This window comes from Scyliorhinus torazame, chromosome 3, assembly GCF_047496885.1.
Source record: "Scyliorhinus torazame isolate Kashiwa2021f chromosome 3, sScyTor2.1, whole genome shotgun sequence".
In the NCBI taxonomy this organism is placed as follows: Eukaryota; Metazoa; Chordata; class Chondrichthyes; order Carcharhiniformes; family Scyliorhinidae; genus Scyliorhinus; species Scyliorhinus torazame.
In genome coordinates, this window is record NC_092709.1 from 267,977,294 (window position 1) to 268,001,484 (window position 24,191).

A 24,191-nucleotide genomic window follows, 5' to 3' on the forward strand; every position below is an offset into this window, starting at 1 on the left:
GGCTCCTTCATTAAATGTTTTCAAGGTAAAGATAGATAGTTTTTTGAAGAATAAAGAGGTTAAGGGTTATGGTGTTCAGGCGGAAAAGTGGAGCTGAGTCCACAAAAGATCAGCATAATCTCATTGAATGGCGGAGCAGGCTCGAGGGGCCAGATGCTCCTAGTTCTTATATTCTTATGTTCAAACAACAGCATGATCAACAGAGAGCGAAGGCCAGGATAATAACTTGAGATGCAGAAGTGCAAGGCAGTCCTCAGGATAAATACGTCTTGAATGGCGCACAAAAAGGGCCAAAATCAAGGATGCAGCAGGATCAGGATCAATGAGCACTCACCAGGATATAATAATAATCTTTATTGTCACAAGTAGGCGTACATTAACACTGCAATGAAGTTACTGTGAAAAGCCCCTAGTCACCACATTCCGGCACTTGTTCGGGTACACGGAGGGAGAATTCCGAATGTCCAAATTACCGAACCGCACGTCTTTTGGGACTGTGGGAGGAAACTGGAGCACCCGGAGGAAATCTACGCAGACACTGGGAAAACGTGCAGACACCGCACAGACAGCCACCCAAGCTGGGAATCGAACCGGAGCGAATGAAGCACGAGAAACCATAACTTCCACCATGCCGTCTAACCAGAACCCAGGCAGTCAACAGCCTAGGCTCCAGCCTGGCGGATGACTCGACAGGCTCGGCCACCTCCATCCCTTCATTCCCGACATCCTGAACAGGGCAACACAGGACCAGTGGTTGGAAAGCCACTGCAATCCAGGGTGTGCTCCATCAAATTTAATTGTCCAGCCTCCAGATGAAGATTCCCGAGACATGGCACCCAATTCTCGAACTCAGCTGGGGACCTCTCCACTACGTCACCTTTGGGATGAGACTCGACAGCACTCCTCTCCAATTCCTCCTGCCCCGACTGCTTCAGAACGGAGCATAGGCCATGCAGCAGGTACTTGACCATATGGAGGAGGGCTCTCGGCAAGGAAAGTGTTCTCTCTATTGTAAGAACCTCTTCATGTGTCTCCATTGCCTCCATAAAAACACCTCACAACTCCTGTAATTGGGCCTTGACGACATGTATCTCGGAGCCTTGATCTCCAGCCAGAACAGCATCCTCATTGGCTGCCGTCATCCGTTGATGCACACCGCACTCTCAAGGCAGGAGCCCAAAAACCACTGCGACACTAAAGGTAGGGCCGCACCCCAACTCTTCCAGCTGCCGCAACAGGCAAGGATTTAAACTTTGTAACTCGGCTCTATCATGCGGAAACTCTGAGCAACAATTTTCAGGACACTATGCAAACCAAGAAAAGACACAAAAGAGATGTGCACAAGGATTAAAACACTGGTTAAAAGATGAGCAGAGCCACTGCTTCCGAAAATGTAGCCGCTCCCATCACATGACCCCCTCCAATTGTAATCCATAATGGGATATTGTCCTAATGTCTTTGATCCTTCATGTGTGAAGAGGATATTTGAGTCTGAATTACCTCGTATGTTAGTCTGATTCTGTCTTCACCTGATACATTTTAACAGAGCTCAACACAGATAAGAGAGGTAGTATATTTTGATCTGGAGCATGAGGAGGTCACTTATTTCTTGGAAGGTGCAAGTCTAGGAACAAAGGGATCTCAAGAGTACAGATACACCAATCACCTGAAAGTTGTACCACAGGGTTAGCAAGGGCCTTTAACAAAAAATGCAAACTGAGCACTAAACCTGAAGTAAGGAATGTTACCAACACCACTGAAGGAAAAGATAGACTTTTCAATACTATTTAACTCAATTCTATGTTCCTGTTGTCTTTGTTTAGAATTAATGTAAAAGCATATAGATATTCTTACAAATCAGGAGCCTAGATGATTTGGAGTTGGGGACCAAGTGCAATGTGGCAAAGTTTGCAGACGACACTAAGATGAGTGGTAAAGCAAAAAGTGCAGAGGATACCGGAAGTCTGCAGAAGGATTTGGATAGGTTAGGTGAATGGGCTAGGGTCTGGCAGATGGAATTCAATGTTGCCAAGTGTGAGGCTATCCATTTTGGGAGGAATAACAGTAGAATGGATTATTATTTAAACGGTAAGATGTTAAAACCTGCTGCTGTGCAGAGGGACCTGGGTGTGCTGGTGCACGAGTCGCAAAAAGTTGGTGTGCAGGTGCAACAGGTGATTAAGAAGGCTAATCAAGTTTTGTCTTTCATTTGCTAGAGGGATGGAGTTCAAGACTAGGGAGGTTATGCTGCAATTGTATAAGGTGTTGGTGAGGCCACATCTGGAGTATTGTGTTCAGTTTTGGTCTCCTTACCTGAGAAAGGACATATTGGCACTGGAGGGAGTGCAGAGGAGATTCACTAGGTTGATCCCAGAGTTGAGGGGATTAGATTATGACGAGAGGCTGAGTAGACTGGGACTGTACTCATTGGAGTTTAGAAGGACGCGGGGAATCTTATTGAAACATATAAAACTATGAAGGGAATAGATAGGATAGATGCGGGCAGGTTGTTCCCACTGGTCGGGGAAAGCAGAACTAGGGGGCATAGCCTCAAAATAAGGGGAAGTAGATTTAGGACCGAGTTTAGGAGGAACTTCTTCACCCAAAGGGTTGTGAATCTCTGGAATTCCTTGCCCAGTGAAGCAGTAGAGGCTCCTTCATTAAATGTTTTTAAGAAAAAGATAGATACCTTTCTAAAGAATAAAGGGATTCGGGGATAGGGTGTACGGGCCGGAGAGTGGAGCTGAGTCCACAAAGATCAGCCATGATCTCATTGAATGGTGGAGCAGGCTCGAGGGGCCAGATGGCCTACTCCTGTTCCTAGTTCTTATGTTCTTATGTTGACGTTTCTCCTTGTTTCTGGAAGAGTATTCCAACTGATGCAATAACAACTTCAAATATTGCAAAAGTGTCTATTTTAAAACATGCTCAGCACTCATTTTCTCTTAGATTTTGCATCAAAGCCTATTTTTGATGTAGATGCAATATAAGGGAGGTGCTATTCCTGTCACCTACAGTCTCGCTTCAGTTAAAATCAGGTGATTGTGGCACCACTCCATTTCAACTGGTGCACTTCATTCTCCCACACCTACCACCTGTCGCTGTCTGTCATTATGCTCACTACAAACCAAAGCCCATGTCTTTATAAAAGTACCAGCCCACCATTGCAACTTGTGGATTTTCGAATACCAAGTGATTGCTGTGAGAACTTAATAGATCTCTCAAAGCTCAAGTTTTGATAAAATATGTAGCTTCACCCAAAATTTGTGGTATCTTTATGAAGCACTTAATACACTGCGGTCTTGCAACATACAATTTTTCTCTGGCTTATTCAATTGAATTTGACAGTGCCTTTAGGCATCATTGTTTGAATGGGGCCAATCTATGCTTTGACTTGGGTGTAATGCTGTCAAGTTCAGACATATTACTGTTTGCATGCTCTTTCCCTTCAGTTTCTGGAGAATTGTTTAATTAATGTACGCTCGATAACATCATAGGAACAAGAGTAGAATGTTACTTAGCTTTTGTGTCTTTGATAATTTTGAACTTGTGGCTATCGCTCCCGTCATCTAAGTTGTTAATACACTGAATTGTTAACACCGATCCTTGTGGGGACCACCACTTCTGTCAATTAGAGAACCTGCCCTTTCTACGTGCATTATTCCTACTGTTCTGCCAGAACTGAAATTGGCTAACAGAACAGAAAAAGCAATGGTTTTAAAGGCATTTAATTGTGATTGAATGGTTGATTGTAAAATAGACGAGGTTTGGGGTTGACGGATGTCCTGACAATTTAATGGATCGGTGGCTTTCAAATGTGTCTGTGTGGAGACTTCCTAAAAATCTGAAATAACATCTCTGGAAAAAGTCGTGCAGTGTATCGATCGTTTTTTTTCCTCTCTCCTTTTTTCCCCACATTAGATGGTATTCCGGCCACCTTTAGATATTTATGATGTCATCATTCACCTGAACCCCAGGCATGTTCCAAGACATCTTGAAGCGGTTGACAGGCCGACAGTAACATACAACAGAGGGACTTTAAGGAACGATGCAGCAGTCAAATTTTTTAAAATGCCAGTGGTGGGCTATGATCCAGTGCAGTGCTATCTTCATGAGTTAAGGGTGAGTATTTTGTGTTGGTGGTGAAATGTACAATAATTGGCCTCTCTGATAATACGTGGAGGCTGTTGCCTTCTGTTTTCCTTTGAAAATTTACATTGCAGTTTTGCGAGCAATTGGAAGTAGAACTCTAGATTAAGAATAACCAAGACTAATGTACCACGTGGAGGAAATATTTTGATACTAAACTAGTTCTATGTTTTGACTCCATTATTCACCATGATATGCACAATTGGAACAGACCATTTTGGTTTATCCCAGAGTTTAGAAGCCATGCACACTATCTCTCGATTATTTTTAGTTGTGTTCATGATTATTTTAACCAGCTCCTTGAATAGTCCATTATAAAATATCGTATTTGTTCTGTCCATTCACTTTCCTTCTCCTTCATCATTGTTCTTGGAGCTGTGGTGAAGGGGTTATTGGGGTTGAACATGTTGTTAACCCTCACGCTCTTGAGCACATCAATAGGTTTCCTTCCCAGAATTCTCTTGGAGATAAGAAAACATGATTGTAATTCTTTAATATACAATTTAAGCCAAAGCCATTAAGCCAAAGTATTAATTTGTAACTTTTAATTTACATGTACATGTGTGTATTATGTATAAATTATGCTATACATTGGGTCAGAGTTTACATGGAGTAGCATCCATTCCGGGTGAGGGTGGGGCAGGGGCTGGGTGAACACGACAGTTACCGAGGAGTTAGAAGTGGGATTGATTCTTCTAACTTTTCCTGGGTAACTATTCCCGCACGACAGTCTGGACCATTCAAAGTCTGCCATTTAAATCGGAGTATCGGAAGGTTCGCAGTGCAGTGTAATTCCCGATCGGAAGTTTGAACTTCCTGGTGGGTATTTGTTGTGCAATCCTTATGTGGGCACCTCCCCCAGCGCATCTTTGCAGTACCCCCCCAAACCTGGGTACAGCACCCTCGAGATTGGAAGTTATGGTCCTTAGTGTGTGTGTGTGTGTGATTTGTATTTGCAGATGAACATTGACATTTTGTATAAAAGCAACACATTGTGGATACTGGAAATGTGAAATATAAACAGAAAATGCCGACAAAATTCAGCAGGCTAGGCAGCATTTGTGGAGAAAGAAACAATTAAATGTTTCGGGTTGATGGCCTTTTATCAATATGTCTAATTTACAGTGACAATAGAAACAAGGAAACTAGGAGCAGGAGAAGGCAATTTAGCCCTTTGAGCCTGTTCTGCCATTTAACATGTTCCTGCTGATTTCTACTGCTAGCGAACCTGCCCAGCATGATCCTTGGTGTCTGCAATTGATGGCCTCCTTTTCTTCCTGACCCTGTCTTCTTTTAGGTATTTCTCTTCCACTGGTCCCTTTCCATTCTCGCTGTCCTACTTACTGGTCTTTCACATTTTTCTTGTTCATCATTTCCATTTCCTCCTCTGAAGCACTTCAGTGTGGACATGAGATATATTATATCGATTATTATATCCTTGACCAGACCCAAACAGTGGCTAGGATACTGGACAAAAATCCCAATATTTTGTTTTAATTTTGTAAGATTGTGAGGAAAAGATATATCGGCCCAGGAGTGGTTTCACGCAAAATAGGGATATGGTATATTAAAACAAACATTATTACTAACACAGTATTAAAATAACTTCAACATCATACAAGAAAATAGTTTACAATTACCCCTTAAACAATGCTGATCAACACAGTGACACAATAACCCTTAACTGCTATCTTTATTTCCATTCAAACAACAGAACCATCTTAGAATCCCAATCCACTTTTAAATACAGTTAGCACTCCGGAATACTTGCTGTGCAGAGATATCTGGATATTCCACATTGAGCACAAGATATTTTGACTGCTTTAAAGAAAAGTCCTGACCCTGTCAGAACAATGCAGGCTCTCTTGCTGAAGTCTTCAGAAACTCTTCAACGCTTCACCTTCAGGAGCCAACTTAAACTCTGAACTGCTTGGAAAGACATTGCTGATCTGAATCTGCTACTGAACTGTATCGAGAGTGAATGCTTGCCTTCCGTTCACATCCTAATCTAAAACTAAACTACTTTTCTGCAAAATGCCTGGTACTTTAGCTCTTCCCATTAGTTACATCATCTTATCCAGCTGAAACACACTGTCGCTAATGAACTAGTCCACAAGCAACCTTCTTAATCCAAACTAAAATCTATTTGCCCAAACTTTTCTGATGCTTTAATTTCACCTCTGGCTCCCGAACAGCCTTAGCTGTCTTGCTAACTAGGAATTTGAAAAACGCTACTGCAGCAGTCACACACAACCCAAGCCTTTAACCCTTACTGTACCAAATAGAAATAATACAATATATCTGAAATTCCTGCACTCATCACAAGATTCATTGCACTTGTCAACAGGGCTCAATTAAGTGTGCAATTGAAATCTAGTTCAACAACGACATAAAAAATGCCAAAATAAGTCCATGCCGAGCAGACATAAATAGGCACCGATTGAAAAATTAACCATTGTACTCCAATCTTACAATCCTTCGGGCATGATTTTCTCACCATGTTGCGCCTGGCGCCGATACTGTTGCCCCGGGTGCATAGCGGGAGGTGCACGAGCACAATGCAGCTGAACGGCTAAGCGATCTGGATCTCTCCCTTGCCGGGCATGATCCAGATAATCATTAATAGCTCATTTAAATATGCGTAGCCTGTTTGAGATTGCAGCCGGTAGTCACTGGTTACACCCACCAGGCCTCATGCTGGTGTTAATTAGCACTGGTCAAATGGAGACCAGATGTGCTGGCCCATCAGCAGGCTCGGAGGATAGGGCAGACCTTGAGTGGTCGGGGACAGGGCAGTGGCACCGAGGCTGTGGCAACCTGGCCCTTGGGCCGTGCAAACCTGGCACCTGGGCTGCGACAGGTTGGCACAGCCAAAGGCTGGGGCCTGAGGGGGGTTATGCAGGGTTGACGGGGTGCCCTGGAGTGGGATATGCTCATGTGGGGAGGGGGGTTGTTATTCCCCGATCACGCGAGGATGGATGGGTGTGGGGGACTGGGTCACCCTTGTGCCTGGTGGTGGGGGGTTTCGCGGACGATTAGTGATGTGGGGAGGTTGCTCCTCCAGGGGTTGAAGGGTGAAGGTGTTGCCTATGCCTGCGGGGAGTGTTGATGTCCATGGGTGGGGGATGTGGGGACCCAACTTCACTTTGCAATCTGGACACCCTTTAAAAATGGCACTCCAATCTCTGAGGAGCGGGTTTTGCAAAAGACTTTAGTTCCCCACTGCAAACAAAATTGTAAATGGGATTTTCCAGAGAGAAATTCTCCAAGCTCCAAAAAAATTACTAAGCGTGGGTGAATACCGGCCTGAATCGCACCCAAACACCTGTCTGGAATCACCATGCCGAACCCGCCTTCATAACTGACAGCATTATGCAAGATCTGTCAGGGGCTTGGGTCCTACCTCTGGCTCTAATCCAATTTCTTTATTTAAAAAATATATATTTTATTAAAGTTTTCAAACACAATTTTTTCCCTTACAAATCAACAAAAATGGTAACATGATAACTGCTATATAACATTGTTTAACTAACATAGTAAACTAACCAAATAGCGCAAAGTAATGCTTCCCTCTCCCCCTCCAAAAACACAAACAATTTTACCCCCCCCCCCCCCCCCCCCCGGTTGCTGCTGCTGGCCATCTATCTTCCCCCTAACGTTCCGCTAGGTAGTCGAGGAACGGTTGTCACCGTCTGGTGAACCCTTGAGCCGATCCTCTCAGCGCAAACTTCATCCGCTCTAGTTTTATGAACCCCACCATATCGTTCATCCAGGCCTCCAGTCCGGGGGGTTTCGCTTCCTTCCACATGAGTAAAATCCTACGCCGGGCTACTAGGGACGCAAAGGCCACAACATCGGCCTCTTTCGCCTCCTGCACTCCAGGCTCATCCGCTACTCCAAATATAGCTAACCCCCAGCCTGGCTTGACCCGGACCTTCACTACCTTCGAGATCACTCCCGTCACTCCCCTCCAATACCCCTCCAGTGCCGGACACAACCAAAACATATGTGTGTGGTTCGCCAGGCTTCCCCCGCACCTCCCACACTTGTCCTCCACTCCGAAGAACCTGCTCAACCTTGCTCCCGTTATGTGTGCTCTATGCAGCACCTTAAATTGGATTAGGCTAAGCCTGGCACACGAGGAAGAGGAATTTACCCTGCTTAGGGCATCAGCCCACAAACCCTCCTCAATCTCCTCCCCGAGCTCCTCTTCCCATTTTCCCTTCAGTTCGCCCACCAGCTCCTCCCCCTCTTCTCTCATCTCCCGATATATCTCTGACACTTTGCCCTCCCCGACCCACACCCCCGAAAGCACCCTGTCCTGGATCCCCTGTGTCGGGAGCAGCGGAAATTCCCTCACCAGTTGTCTCGTGAACGCTCTCACCTGCATATATCTAAAGAAAGTTCCCCGGGGCAGCTCATACTTTTCCTCAAGCGCTCCCAAGCTCGCAAATGTCCCATCTATAAATAAATCTCCCACTCTCCTGATTCCTGCCTGGTGCCAGCTCTGGAATCCTCCGTCCAGCCTCCCTGGGGCAAACCTATGGTTGTTCCTGATCGGGGACCACACCGAGGCTCCCAGCACCCCCCTCTGTCGCCTCCATTGCCCCCAAATACTTAATGTTGCCGCCACCACTGGGTTTGTGGTAAATCTTTTCGGGGAGAGCGGTAGTGGCGCCGTCACCAGCGCTTTTAAGCTTGTTCCTTTGCAGGACGCCATCTCCACCCTTTTCCACACCGCTCCCTCTCCCTCCATCATCCACCTACGAATCATCGCCACGTTGGCGGCCCAATAGTAATCGCCCAAATTCGGCAACGCCAGTCCCCCTCTGATTCTGCTACGTTGTAGGAACCCCCTCCTTAACCTCGGGGCCTTCCCTGCCCACACGAAGCTCGTGATGTTTCTATCTATTTTTTTGAAAAAGGCCTTCGTGATCAGTATAGGGAGACATTGGAACACGAATAGGAACCTCGGGAGGACCATCATCTTAATCGCCTGCACTCTGCCCGCCAGCGACAGCGGCTGCATGTCCCACCTTTTGAAATCCTCTACCATTTGTTCCATCAGTCGAGTCAGATTGAGTCTGTGTAAGGTTCCCCAACTCCTGGCTATCTGAATCCCCAGGTATCGGAAGTTTCTTTCCACTCTCCTTAGCGGTAGGCCATCTATCCCTCTACTCTGGTCCCCAGGGTGTATCACAAAAAGCTCACTCTTTCCCATGTTAAGCCTATATCCTGAGAAATCTCCAAACTCCCTCAATATCTGCATGACCTCTGTCATCCCCCCCCACTGGGTCCGTCACATACAGCAGTAGGTCATCCGCGTAGAGTGACACTCGGTGTTCCTCTCCCCCTCTAATCACCCCTCTCCATTTTCTGGAGTCTCTCAGCACTATGGCCAGTGGTTCAATTGCCAGCGCGAACAGTAATGGGGACAACGGGCATCCCTGTCTTGTTCCCCTGTTTAGTCGAAAATACTTCGACCTTTGCCGATTTGTGACCACACTTGCCGTTGGGGCCCCATATAGGAGTTTAACCCAGCTGACAAACCCCTCCCCGAACCCGAACCTCCTCAGCACCTCCCACATATACTCCCACTCAACCCTATCAAATGCCTTCTCTGCATCCATTGCCACCACTATCTCTGCCTCCCCCTCTGCTGGGGGCATCATTATCACCCCTAATAGCCGTTGCACGTTGACATTTAATTGTCTCCCCTTTATGAACCCTGTCTGGTCTTCGTGCACCACCCCCGGGTCACAATCCTCTATCCTTGTTGCCAGCAACTTGGCGTCCACATTTAGCAGTGAGTTAGGCCTATAGGACCTGCACTGCAGCGGATCTTTATCTCGCTTCAAGATTAGCGATATCGTCGCCTCCGACATTGTCGGGGGTAGGGTCCCCCCTTCTCTGGCCTCATTAAAGGTCCTTACCAGCAGCGGGGCCAACAAGTCCACATATTTTCTATAGAATTCCACCGGGAACCCACCTGGTCCCGGGGCCTTCCCTGCCTGCATGTTCCCCAGCCCTTTGGTAACTTCGTCCACCCCAATCGGCGCCCCCAGGCCTTCCACCTCCTGCTCCTCCACCCTCGGGAACCTTAATTGGTCCAAAAACTGCTGCATCCCCTCTTTTCCCTCCGGGGGTTGGGACCTATATAGCCTCTCGTAAAAGGTCTTAAACACCTTGTTTATCTTCCCTGCTCTCCGCACCGTGGCTCCCATTTCATCCCTAATTCCCCCTATCTCCCTTGCCGCTGTCCTCTTTCGCAGCTGGTGGGCCAACAGGCGACTCGCCTTTTCCCCATATTCATATCTCATCCCCTGTGCCTTCCTCCACTGTGCCTCTGCCCTCCCTGTGGTCAGCAGGTCGAACTCCGTCTGGAGTCGTCGCCTCTCCCTGTATAGTCCTTCATCCAGGGCCTCCGCATATTTTTTATCTACCCTCAAAATCTCCCCCAGTAGTCTTTCCCTTTCCTTGGCCTCTGTTTTCCCCTTGTGGGCCCTGATGGAGATCAGCTCTCCTCTGACCACCGCCTTTAGAGCTTCCCATACTACTCCCAATCGGACCTCCCCGTCGTCATTGGCCTCCAGGCACCTTTCGATACATCCCCGCACCCTTCCACAGACTCCCTCATCCGCCAGTAATCCCACATCCAGTCGCCAGAGTGGACGCTGCTCCCTCTCCTCTCCTAATTCCAGCTCTACCCAGTATGGGACATGATCTGAAACAGCTATAGCTGAATACTCAGTTCCTTACACCCTCGAAATCAGTGACCTTCCCAAAACAAAGAAATCTATCCGGAGTACACCTTGTGGACATGGGAGAAGAAGGAGAACTCTTTGGCCATCGGCCTAACAAATCGCCACGGATCCACTCCCCCCATTTGGTCCATAAACCCCCTAAGCACCTTGGCCGCTGCCGGCCTTCTTCCGGTCCTAGATCTAGATCTATCTAACCCTGGGTCCAGCACGGTGGTGAAGTCCCCCCCCCCATTATCAGGTTTCCTACCTCCAGGTCCGGGATACGTCCCAGCATCCGCTTCATAAATCCCACATCATCCCAATTCGGAGCATATACATTAACCAACACGACCTCCATTCCCTGCAGTCTGCCACTCACCATCACATATCTGCCACCGCTGTCTGCTACAATGTCCCTAGCCTCGAATGACACCCGTTTCCCCACCAGTATGGCCACCCCTCTGTTCTTTACATCCAGCCCTGAGTGGAACACCTGTCCCACCCATCCTTTCCTTAACCTAACTTGATCCGCCACCTTCAGATGCGTCTCTTGAAGCATGGTCACGTCTGCCCTCCGTCCTTTCAAGTGCACAAACACTCGGGCCCTCTTAATTGGCCCATTTAGGCCCCTCACGTTCCACGTGATCAGCCGAACTGGGGGGGCTGCCTGCCCCCCTCCCCTGTCGACTAGCCATCACCCTCTCCCGCGTCCCGGTTCCGCGCACCCACCCGTTCCCCAGGTGACGCATTCCCGCCCCGCCCACCTTTTCTTTTACCAGTTCCTTTTCGATCTCTGCAGCAGCAACCCAGTTATCCCCCCCCACCGCTAGATCCGCATCTAGCATGGTTACTCCCCCCATATTGCTTACCGAAAGTCAGCTGACTTCAACTGACCCCGGCTTCTCCCGCTCTCTCCTTGACCCCCCCGTGTGGGGAACTCCCATCCGCCTTGCGCCTATCTTCCCGCCATCATCTTTCTGGCGCGGGAACAAGAAAAATAAGCCCCGTGTTCTCTAAAGCCGTCCCGCCCCTCGTGGCGCAGCTCCCTCTACCGCCCCACTCCCATTCCCCATCCCCCGCCTATGTCTCTTCTTCCCCCCCCACCGGCGCCCACATTTCTCAGTGTCCCCCCCCCCCCTCCCCAATTTACATCTCTATATACATCAGCATTGTCGTTTCCCCTCCAACATCAGTCCCTCAGTTCTGATCCAGTTTCTCGTTTGTAAGGAAGATCCATGCTTTTTCCGCCGTTTCGAAGTAGTGATGCCTCTCCTGGTGCGTGACCCACAGTCGCGCCGGCTGCAACATCCCGAACTTCACCTTGTGTAGCACCTCCTTGGCTCGATTAAAACTCGCCCTCCTTCTCGCCACCTCCGCACTCCAATCCTGGTGCACTCGTACCACCGCATTCTCCCATCTACTACTTCGTACCTTTTTGGCCCATCTCAGAACCACCTCTCTGTCATTGAAGCGGTGAAATCGCACGATCATCGCCCTAGGTGGTTCTCCCGCCTTTGGTCTCCTCGCAGGGCCCCGATAGGCCCCTTCCATTTCCAAGGGGCCCGAGGGGGCCTCAGCTCCCATTAGCGAGCGTAGCATCGTGCTCACGTAAGCCCCGCCGTCCGCTCCTTCCACTCCCTCGGGGAGACCCAGGATCTGGAGGTTCTTTCTCCGTGATTTGTTTTCTAGGACTTCAATCCTTTCAATGCACTTTTTGTGGAGCACCTCGTGCGTCTGCATTTTGACCGCCAGGCCTCGTTGTCCGTCACCTTCTGCTCCACCCACGGAGCTCCATCTCCTGGGTCTTTTGTGTCTCCTTAAGCCCCTCAATTGCTTGTAGCATCGGGGCCAGCACCTCCTTTTTAAGCAGCTCCCCACACCATCTCAAAAATTCGTCTTGGTCCGGCCCCCATGTCGCCTGGGCTCCCTCCGCCGCCATCTTGCTCCTTTTTTCCTTCTGCCCCTGTCCTCGAGGATTCTTCGCAATCTGGCCGCCGCTGCCGATATTTTTCTTTTTCGCTGGGGGGGGACTCCCTGTTGTCTCACCCCACACCGGGTTTCGTCCCGAAAAAATTCCCCGTTGGGGCTCTTAAAAGAGCCCGAAGGTCCGTTCGAGCTGGAGCTGCCGAAACGTGCGGCTCAGCTGGTCATCGCCGCAACCGGAAGTTCTCTAATCCAATTATTGAGAGATTTTACTGGAATGGCAACTTAAAATACACATGCTAACCTGGAGATCTTGTTTCCCTGTCTGTTATGATTAGTTTGCATGTTCATACTGTTAATTATACCTTGTGTGTAAGCAGTGCAATGTTCAATAGTTTCACTCACTGAATCGCTTGCCGGCTTACTGCTCAGGTGTTACCCAGCCAGTTGTAGTCACTGCCGGCGGCAATGTAACCAGCTTTTATTTTATCGATGAAGAACTGGACGTGAAACAGACTCTAATTAATCTATTCTTTTGCATGAGTTTACCCCACACCACCCCGCCTACCCAATCCTCCTTTCACGTTATGAAAACCGGGGAGCGGCTGAAAATGGGGTCTCCTCGGCGACGCGATAGTGGGGTATGGTCACTTGGCGGGGTGAGGGTGCATAGCCCGTTCAAGGCCGGAGTCTCCTGGTCTCCAGGATCCACCGGCCCCCCTGGCACAGCGTGAGGCCGACACAAATCAGTACTAGTTTTGCGAAAACGGAAGCTAGACGTGATGATGCACCATGCACTGTCCCAGCCCCCTGTAAGTGCCAGGGTGCCATGGGATGGGGCCTGAGTAGGGCCATGGCCATGAAAGCGGAGGGTGAGGGGGGGGGGTCAGAAGGAGCAAGGCCTAGAGGGGACATGAAGGGATATGGGGGGGGGGGGGAGGAGATGGGATGGGGATGAACGGGTGGTTTGAAGTGTGCACATGCGGATGGGCCTGAAGTGGGCACATGGGGAGGGGGCCGTGCGACCGCAAAGCGGGGATGCTCACTTGGTGGTGGTGGGGGGTGGAATGTCCTTATGCTGACATGGATGGATGGGGGGGTGGGGGGAGGGGGGGCGGTCGGGGAGTCATCCCCACATGCCTGCCTGGTGTTGGGGGGTTTGTCATGGTCGTTTGTGATGTTGGGGGGGGGGGGGGGGGGGGGGGTGATTGTCAAGGGCCGGGGTGGTGCCCATGTCTGCGGAGGGACGTGATGTCAGTGGACATTTTTTTTTCTTCTAATATTTCGAGTCCCCAATTTATTTTTTCCAATTATGGGGCAATTTTAGCGTGGCCAATCCACCTAGCCTGCACATCTTTGGGTTGTGGGAGCGAAGCCCACGCAAACACGGGGAGAATGTTCAAACTCCACACGGATAGTGACCCAGAGCCGGGATCGAACCTGGGCCCTCTGCGCCGTGAGGCAGTAGTGCTAACCACTGTGCCACCGTGCTGCCCTGTGGGGGTCATTTTAACTTTGAGATCCTGATCGCTGAGGAACTGGTCTTGCCCACTCCAGAAAAAATGTTAAGTGTGAGATAATTCAGTGAGAATCTCCCCAAGCTCCAGAAAAAAGAAGTGTGGGTGAATTGCGATGGAAATCGTGCTGGAACAGCTGGTGGGACTCTCACCGGTGTTCCTGCCTGAAATGACACTTGATTATTTTCTGGAAGAATTTTGCCCTTCTCTACATTAACAAAGAAAGAAGATTGTTATCTGTCCTAATTGTGTATTATACTTGCAGAGAGCATTTCAAGCTATTTAACATAAGGGAGAAGTGCCACTAGTTTTCGGTTTATTGATGGTAGTGATGGAAGACATTTGAAGTAATATTTTGAGCTGATGCTCAACAATATGAGTGTGATTCTCCTTCATTTTCTCCTCCACTACCCAGTCACTGCATTTGTACCAATTACTAATCAGGCCTTGAGGAAATGCTGGTCGCAATTTACGGACATTGTCTAGTTCTTGAATCATTTTAATGTCAACAACTTGACAAGTGAATTTTGTCCTTCTCAGTTACAGAATTTGTCCTGTAATTGTCTTTAGTTCGGGCTTGAAATCTCGCCGCATTATGAACCAAGCATTGATTGTTTGAATGCGTTCTTGATTAATTGCAATGCTCATTTCTGTTACAGAGTGCTTTTGGAGAGTTTGCACTGTTTTTCTACGATAACCATGGTGGATGTTTGATTGCTGTGCTTTGGAAACCTCACGCTTTTACACCTCAACCGTTTAAGGTATGAATGGTATAAAAAGTTTGGAATATTTGAACTAGAATTGAAGTATATGTTGCACTGCTATTGATAACTTCAAATTCTATATTTATTGCATTTTAATTCCGAACAAGATAGTGCCAAATCCTACAAAACCATTAGTATTGTTAATGATCCCAATTGATGTTATAACTGGGCAGGAACATCCCAGAATGAAACCCTGGCTCAAAAGAACGTAAATTATTTTTTATAAACGTGGGGGAACAGAGTCACAAGATTGCTAATTAGTTTTAACAACAAGAAAAAATATTTATTAAACATGAAAAAATTGGATTGTGATACAATAGGCCTTTACTCGCCCCACCTCCATCTCCCCCTAGGATTAGCATGGATTACAATGTGCATCTTGATACACAATGGTCTCATGAACACAAAATCCCTTTTAAGCACACAAGATGACTGTGGGCAAATACTCTCCCCAAGTGAGTGTTTGTGGATGTCTCATCAGAATCCCCCCAAATGATTGTTACATGAGAGTTTCCAAACTTCACTCCCAAATATCCGTTTTGAAATTTCTTTTACATAATTATACTTTCCCTAAGCGGTTTGCATTCCAAAATCCAGACCAGGTTTTCCAATTACACTTTTAAACCAAGCTCCACTCCACTTTTAACAGCGAATCCAGTCCAAGATTTGACACCAACCCATTTAGGATTTTTCCGTCTTGACTACTATGCAACCTGCTTGCATTTACATTAATTCTCGATTCCCAGACTGTATTAAAGTGGCATAAGGTGTTTTTTTTTTTACCTTTGAAGGTTGCTGTCCCACTTAAAATTTGGTTACTGCAATTGTCTCTTTAACTCCGAGCACTTTGTTTACTCTTCCTTGTATTCTTACGAACAATGCCTTGGTCTCTGTTCACGTAACTGCAGATTTCTTGGATACTCCTCTTCATTTCTCTAGTTGCCCTAGCCAGCTGGACTTTAGATTTCTGCACGTTTTTTCTTAACCATTACACTATGGTACGGCTTTAATTCTAGCTAAGCTGAGAAAGATGATCACTCTCTAGCCTTCTCAGCCAACTGCTTCAAACAGAGCTGTGAGAGTTGCCTTCCCTCTTACTACCTATCTTCAACAACAATCAAATTAGCCAAGCTAAACTTGAAAGCCTTCCTACCATACAAGATTCCAGTTGCTAAGCAATACCCGCATGCTGATGCCTTTTATTTATTTTTCACGGTTGGCCTTCTCTAAGCACAATAGAAGCACAGTTGGAGCTTAACCAACCCCACACATTCAAACACCTTTGTCCAACATGAATCTAACTATAGGTTTTACTCTTCCAGGCACAGAAATATTGAAATACACCCACTTACCATATACCTTTTTTAATGTTTACCTATACAAGTATAAATCCCTTTAAACTACTTTTATTTTCCTAACAGAATCAATGGTAATTTTCTCATCAACCCATACATATTTATTCATTATGACCTGCATCTGGGTCAGGACAGTAGCGCAACTGCAATACACATTGAGAGTTCCTCAGAAAATGAATAATACTGGCACCCCAAATATCCTAATATCTAAAGCTGAAGATAAAATTATCCTTGTTAGCAAGAGGATAACAAGAAGTGATATAGGATCGTAAGACATAGCATCTGTGTGGGTAGAGGTGAGGAATTGCAAAGGAAAAAATACCTTGATGGGAGTTATGGACTGGCCCCCCAGCAGTAGTCAGGATGTGGGGCAGAAAATAGATCAGGAGATAGAAAAGGCATATAAAAAAGACAATAATCATGGGGGACTTCAATATGCAGGTGGACTGGGAAATTCAGGTTGGTAGTAGATCCCAAGCAAAGGAATTTGTGTAGTGTCTAAGATTTTTTTTGGAGCTGCTTGTGACAGAGCCCACTACTGAACAGGCAATTCTGGATTTGGTGATCTGTAATGAGGCAGACCTGATTAGGGAACTTAAGGTGAAGGAACCATGAGGGGCAGTGACCACAATATGATAGAATTCACCCTGCACTTTGAGAGGGAGAAGCTAGAGTCAGATGTAACTGTATTACAATTGAATAATGTTAACTACAAAGATATGAGCGATGAGCTGGCCAGAATTGATTGGAAAAGGAGCCTAGCTGGGAATACAGTGGAACAGCAATGGAAGGGTTTTTTTGGGGTTATTCGGGAGGCACAACAGAAATTCATCTCGAGGAGAAGGAAACATGCGAAGGAGAGGGCAAGGCATCCATGGCTGACAGCATAAAAGCTAAAGATAAAGCATACAAAGTGGCGCGGATTAGTGGGAAGCCTTTAAAAGCAAGCAGAGGACAACTAAAATAGCAATAAGGGAGGAAAAGATGAAATACGAGTGTGAGCTAGCTAGTAATGTAAAAGAAAATAGCCAGAGGTTTTTTCAATATATAAAAGGTAAGAGAGAGGCAAGAATAGACATATTGGACCACTGGAAAATGAGAAGTAGTAATAGGAAACAAAGAAATGGCAGAGGAACTGAATAATTACTTTGCATCTGTTTTCACGATGGAAGACACCAATGGAATACCAGAAATTCAGGAGGATCAAGAGGCAGAGAGGTGAGTGTAGTGGCCATAAGACCATAAGACATAGGAGCGGAAGTAAGGCCATTCGGCCCATCGAGTCCACTCCACCATTCAATCATGGCTGATTTCAACTCCATTTACCCGCTCTCTCTCCATAGCCCTTAATTCCTCGAGAAATCAAGAATTTATCAACTTCTGTCTTAAAGACACTCAACGTCCCAGCCTCCTCCGCCCTCTGTGGCAATGAATTCCACAGACCCACCACTCTCTGGCTGAAGAAATTTCTCCTCATCTCTGTTCTAAAGTGACTCCCTTTTATTCTATGGCTGTTCCCCCGGGTCCTAGTCTCCCCTGCTAATGGAAACAACTTCCCTACATCCACCCTATCTAAGCCATTCATTATCTTGTAAGTTTCTATTAGATCTCCCCTCAACCTCCTAAACTCCAATGAATATAATCCCAGGGTCCTCAGACGTTCATCGTATATTAGGCTTACCATTCCTGGGATCATCCGTGTGAATCTCCGCTGGACCCGCTCCAGTGCCAGTATGTCCTTCCTGAGGTGTGGGGCCCAAAATTGCTCACAGTATTCTAAATGGGGCCTAACTAATGCTTCATAAAGCTTCAGAAGTACATCCCTGCTTTTATATTCCAAGCCTCTTGAGATGAATGACAACATTGCATTTGCTTTCTTAATTACGGGCTCAACATGCAAGTTTACCTTTAGAGAATCCTGGACTAGGACTCCCAAGTCCCTTTGCGCTTCAGCATTATGAATTTTGTCACCGTTTAGAAAATAGTCCATGCCTCTATTCTTTTTTCCAAAGTGCAAGACCTCGCACTTGCCCACGTTGAATTTCATCAGCCATTTCTTGGATCACTCTCCTAAACTGTCTAAATCTTTCTGCAGCCTCCCCACCTCCTCCATACTACCTGGCCCTCCACCTATCTTTGAATCATCGGCAAACTTAGCCAGAATGCCCCCAGTCCCGTCATCTAGATCGTTAATATATAAAGAGAACAGCTGTGGCCCCAACACTGAACCCTGCGGAACACCACTCGTCACCGGTTGCCATTCTGAAAAAGAACCTTTTTATCCCAACTCTCTGCCCTCTGCCTGACAGCCAATCGTCAATCCATGTTAGTACCTTGCCTCGAATACCATGAGCCCTTATTTTACTCAGCCGTCTCCCGTGAGGCACCTTATCAAAGGCCTTTTGGAAGTCAAGATAGATCACATCCATTGGCTCTCCTTGGTCTAACCTATTTGTTATCTCTTCAAAGAACTCTAACAGGTTTGTCAGGCACGACCTCCCCTTACTAAATCCATGCTGACTTGTCCTAATCCGACCCTGCACTTCCAAGAATTTAGAAATCTCATCCTTAACAATGGATTCTAGAATCTTGCCAACAACCAAGGTTAGGCTAATTGGCCTATAATTTTCCATCTTTTTCCTTGTTCCCTTCTTGAACAGGGGGGTTACAACAGCGATTTTCCAATCCTCTGGGACTTTCCCTGACTCCAGTGACTTTTGAAAGATCATAACTAACGCCTCCACTATTTCTTCAGCTATCTCCTTTAGAGCTCTAGGATGTAGCCCATCTGGGCCCGGAGATTTATCAATTTTTAGACCTCTTAGTTTCTCTAGCACTTTCTCCTTTGTGATGGCTACCATATTCAACTGCCCCCTGACTCTCTGGAATTGTTGGGATATTATTCATGTCTTCTACTGTGAAGACTGACGCAAAGTACTTATTTAGTTCCTCAGCTATTTCCTTGTCTCCCATCACTAGATTACCAGCGTCATTTTGGAGCAGCCCAATGTCAACTTTTACCTCCCGTTTGTTTTTAATGTATTTGAAGGCAACCCTGCTCTCTTCTTGAGCACCTCACAACAGTGTGAGAAATCTCACAGATTAACTCAAATCCAAAAAAACGCTGCAATCTACCCCCACAGCAGTATGGCACACCCAGGTGTCCCAGAGAAGAGATTCAAATTAATTATTTCCTGTTCCCAAATCTTCCCTTTCTTCAGTGAAACGGTATGAATAATTTAAACTCCTTATGAATACGAGTGTAGACATCTCGTCTTCATCAAACTCGGAAAGGAGCCACTCATTGAATAATGTTTTCACACTTCCAACTCTGACCTCACTAAATAAGCACGGGCTGCCCTTTGAACTGCAATCACTGTGGATATGTTTTGCCAGCTTTTCACCAGAGGTTTTAATTTAAATTACATTTAAACATGTTGGGAAAGTGGGGTGGGGTTTCCACGCCCTTAGCGCCGTGTTTCTCGGCAGCAGGAGGCGGCTCGAATCTTCTGGCCCCGCCGCTTTCAATGGGATTTTTCATTGAAGCGACCCTGCGCTGCCGGGAAACCCGCTGCGGGGATTCGTCAGTGGCAGGGCCGGAAGAGCCGGCTGCTGAGAACAGCCAGAAAATGCCCCCACCCCCATCATCCCCCAAACTAAAAATTATAATTCTTAAATATTTGAATCATGACAGTAGACATTTTCACAACAATAATCTCCAACAAGTTCCTACTTCATGAGTGCGAGCTAACGTTCCACATGTTTTAGTACGAATTAGTTATCATGTTTTGCAGTAGAATCCTGCTTAAATAACGACTTTTCTTCTGTCAATTACAGACTTCCCACATCAATGCAAAAATGTTGGAAACTAAAGAAAATGGACTTCAAATGATCCCCAATGTGGAGGCCATCATGGAAGACTTTGAAATTCTTGGAGCTGGTTTAGTGAAATCAATTGAAGCACTGACTGAGAAATGGAAGATCTAGGGATATGAATCCGTTCGAGATTGGTACTCCGTGACGAACTTTTGGGTCGACATGCTAGAAAACATGAAAGTGCAGTAAAATAAATATTATAAATTACCGTATTGAAAATAATAAATGTTTTTATATATTCATCTATTTTATATATTCATTCAGAATCCCTGGAAAACGTTATGTCTTGTTTTAAAATAATAAGAAGTCTTACAACACCAGGTTAAAGTCCAACAGATTTGTTTGGACTCGCTAGCTTTCGGAGCGCAGCTCCTTCATCAGTTGAGTCCAGATAAGAGAGGGCTCACCTGATGAAGAAGCTGTGCTCCGAAAGCTTGTGATTCCAAACAAACCTGTTGGACTTTAACCTGGTGTTGTATTACCTCTTACTGTGCTCACCCCAGTCCAATGCTGACATCTCCACATCATTGTTTCAAAATGGTATTAATATTTTCAGGTTATTTCATAAAATGTTGGAGATGTACAGAAACTTCAAGAGCACGGAAATGATCTGGATATATGGGGCGCGATTCTCCACAATCGGCGCAATGTCCGCCGACCGGCGCCAAAAACGGCGCGAATCAGTCCGGCACCATGCCGCCCCAAAGGTGTGGAATTCTCCACATCTTGGGGGGCCGAGCACTCACCTTGAGCGGCTAGGCCCGCGCCGGACTGATTTCCGCCCGGCCAGCTGGCGGGAAAGGCCTTTGGTGCCCCGCCAGCTGGCGCGGAAATGACTTTGCCATGCGGCGCAAGCGCGGGAGCGTCAGCGGCTGCTCACGGCATCCCCGCGCATGCGCACTGGAGGGAGTCTCTTCCGGCTCCACCATAGTGGAGACCATGGCGAAGGCGGAAGGAAAGGAGTGCCCCCACGGCACAGGCCCGCCCGTGGATCAGTGGGCCCCGATCGCGGGCCAGGCCACCGTGGGGGCACCCCCTGGGGCCAGATCGCCCCACGCTCTCCCCAGGACCCCGGAGCCCGCCCGCGCCGCCTTGTCCCGCCATTCGAAAGGTGGTTCAATCCACGCCGGCTGGCGTGGGTTGACAGCGGCGGGACTTCGGCCCATCGCGGACCGGAGAATAGATGGGGGATTTCCGCCCCCGCCGAATCTCCGGTGGCGAAGAATTCGGGACACGGCGGGGGTGGGATTCACGCCGGCTCCCGCCGATTCTCCGACCCGGTGGGGAGTCGGAGAATCGCGCCCATGGTTACAATCTCAGTGAATTAGGATGCCAAGTTTGTGAACGGTATGATTCAGCTATGGACAATGTCCAGAGAAATGGCTAGCGAATGGAATTTGAGGTAGGGCCTGAAGGCAATGGAGGAATTTTAGTTTGAGGAAATTTCTGCTCCTCTACTAGATGTTTGATGAGCAGTGCGACAATTTTCCAACTCCGCAGGCGTGCTTCAATATCCAGACACGTGCAATTTTAACTTTGGGGCAGAATTGAGTCAGAGCCGCCAACTTGGGAAGCAGATGTGAGGTGGCCGGTCATTGCTGAGGTGAGCTAGTAAAAAGGCCCACCTGAATTCTCTGGAACTTCGTCTCAGTGGTTTTAAATGCTGTTAGGCCCTCTAACCATCACACCTCATATACCCCCCCCCCCCCCACCACTCTCCCCATGCCTCTTCCATGCAACCTCATAACCCCCATAATACCTCCATAGCTTTTCACTCAGTAGACACAATGGGCAGATCTCAGGAGCCACGTGGAGATGAAAATAAGTAACACTTCTAACAATCTAATGCAGGAAAAAAAATTGCAATCGCAAAACCCATTAAAAGCTTTTAAATTCCCTCAGTTATAACCCCCATAAAGACTGATTACTTTTAAAATGAAAGTTGAACTTCCAGTGAATGAAAGGCTCACATGAGAAGATGTCAAGCTTTAAGACTTTTACTGTAATATAGTTACTTCTTGAGTTCTTTGCCTGACGTCATGTTCAACCCACGCTGCTCCGATCTCTACCACAGGTAGAACAAGGAGGCAGGTCTTAAATTAATTCACCCCAGAGAGAACAGGGGTCGAACTGCGTGCTGTTGGCACATATCTGGTCCACAACACTGTCCAGCCAACTGAACCGCCCCTCCCCCAGAGTCTGAGTTGCTGTGGCAGCATACATTTTTAGATGCATGGCGTAGCCTGAAACTATTAATAGTAAGGGGAGAGGCTCCAATTTCCATCAAATGGCTGACTAAAAGCAACACTGATTAAACAAATCAGAGTAGGCAAATTATATTCTGGAGTACAGAACAGATCCCCCATTTAACTTTTACGACAACCAAAAATCCCCCTGCCATGGGTAATAACCGTACTCTGTCCCTTAAGTGGACACTTTCTTTCCTGGAATCAGTACAAAGTTATTCTTGGCACCCGAGGACTTGATTTTTTTTCCTTTCCCACCTGGGTAACCCATAATCCTAGAACTGATTACCACAGCGAGGGATGAATTTAGGGATTCTCCCACCAGCCAAAGCTAGGAAAATCTTTAGGTTCATTTAAACACACACACATTTGGTTTCTTCAATCCGAACACGAGTTCCCACCAACATCTTGCGTTGTGAGCAATTTGCCATGCGTCTCGTTTGGTAAATCCCCTTTCCGTGGCAACATGAATCACATATGCCTTGTGTATATATATATATATATATATATATATAGAAATGCTGATTAACTATCCATTACACCCCCAATTCCATTCTATTTTGAGTTATGTAGGCAGTTTAATTGTTTGCAAAAACCTAACATTCCTAATACCTCCCTGTAATTTGGAGACCAACCAGCCAATCTATTGTCAGCTCCTCTGCTCTGCTTGTTTTCTACAGGTATAGATGGCTTGAAACGTGTTTCTAGTAAGACCATCTGGGCCCCTATTTGATCACCATGTCACCCAGATATGTCGGCAGAATTCAGAATAAGACATGTGACTGCCTCCGTTTCTGCATTTTACCTAAAATTAAAGAGGCAGTCCCGACTCGCAACACTGCAATCTTTATTTGTAACAAGTGGTCAATCTGTTATGAAAAATAAACATAATTGTATTCGGTACCTCATCAAATGCAGCTAATTCTTTAATAGACTCTTAAAACTGTTTTAAATATTTTTTAAATTACTTTTTCTGAGTTACAAAGCCAGGGCTCAGAGTGTGGACAGGGGCGAACCCCTAATCCAGCTCCTCGCCTGCCCCAAAAACCAATTCAAATTAAATCCAATTCATGGTCCCCACAAGAGAGACATACCAGATCTGAGCCAAAAGGCTCAATCTACACTACGCTTGATCTTAGCCAAAAGGCCGAGAAGCGATCGACTCTTAAAACGTGATCAGAATGTGAACTCGGGGCCCCCCTACTGAGACAAGTGCTGTTGGAACTTTTAAAACTCAGCCAAGCATTCATAACAGGCTTCCCTGTAATTAAAACCCTTGGAAAATGTTAACAATGAACTCTATTGGAACTGAGGATTGATGGTACTAGTTTATCTCTAAGCTACACAAGCTGACCTATCTCTAAACTGTCCAGCAACCATTTCGTTTTTACTCTAACTGATAGCTGCAACCTTTAGTTTTTTACGTTGAAAGGGTTTGGGATTTAAATGACTTCATATTATGACACCTTATCAACCCTTCAAGAGCATTTGTGTTGCCACCTTAAATTAGTGACTCTCGTTCTGTGAGTTAAGGTCCTTGGAACAGTGAAAATAGGGCCTGTTTGAACTAGGCACTCATTTCAAATGGCCCTGCCGAGTTTTGGGTTCCTGCCCCCTC

General features: G+C 46.7%; 1 protein-coding gene and 1 non-coding gene across 2 annotated transcripts in view; one reads left to right on the forward strand and one right to left on the reverse strand.

Moving 5' to 3' along the window:
• nol6 (nucleolar protein 6 (RNA-associated)) overlaps positions 1–20,569 on the forward strand; it is a 144,740-nt gene extending 124,171 nt beyond the window's left edge. The window contains 3 exon segments of the mRNA XM_072497229.1: positions 3,922–4,122; positions 14,992–15,093; positions 20,289–20,569. Of these exon segments, the coding sequence (XP_072353330.1) occupies positions 3,922–4,122; positions 14,992–15,093; positions 20,289–20,438 (453 nt within the window). The 3' untranslated portion in view covers positions 20,439–20,569.
• A 2,969-nt stretch (positions 20,570–23,538) lies between these two features.
• Positions 23,539–23,732, reverse strand: LOC140409698 (U2 spliceosomal RNA). The gene has a single exon (XR_011940486.1). It is a non-coding gene; the product is annotated as a U2 spliceosomal RNA (small nuclear RNA).
• Between the last annotated feature and the right edge of the window lie 459 nt (positions 23,733–24,191).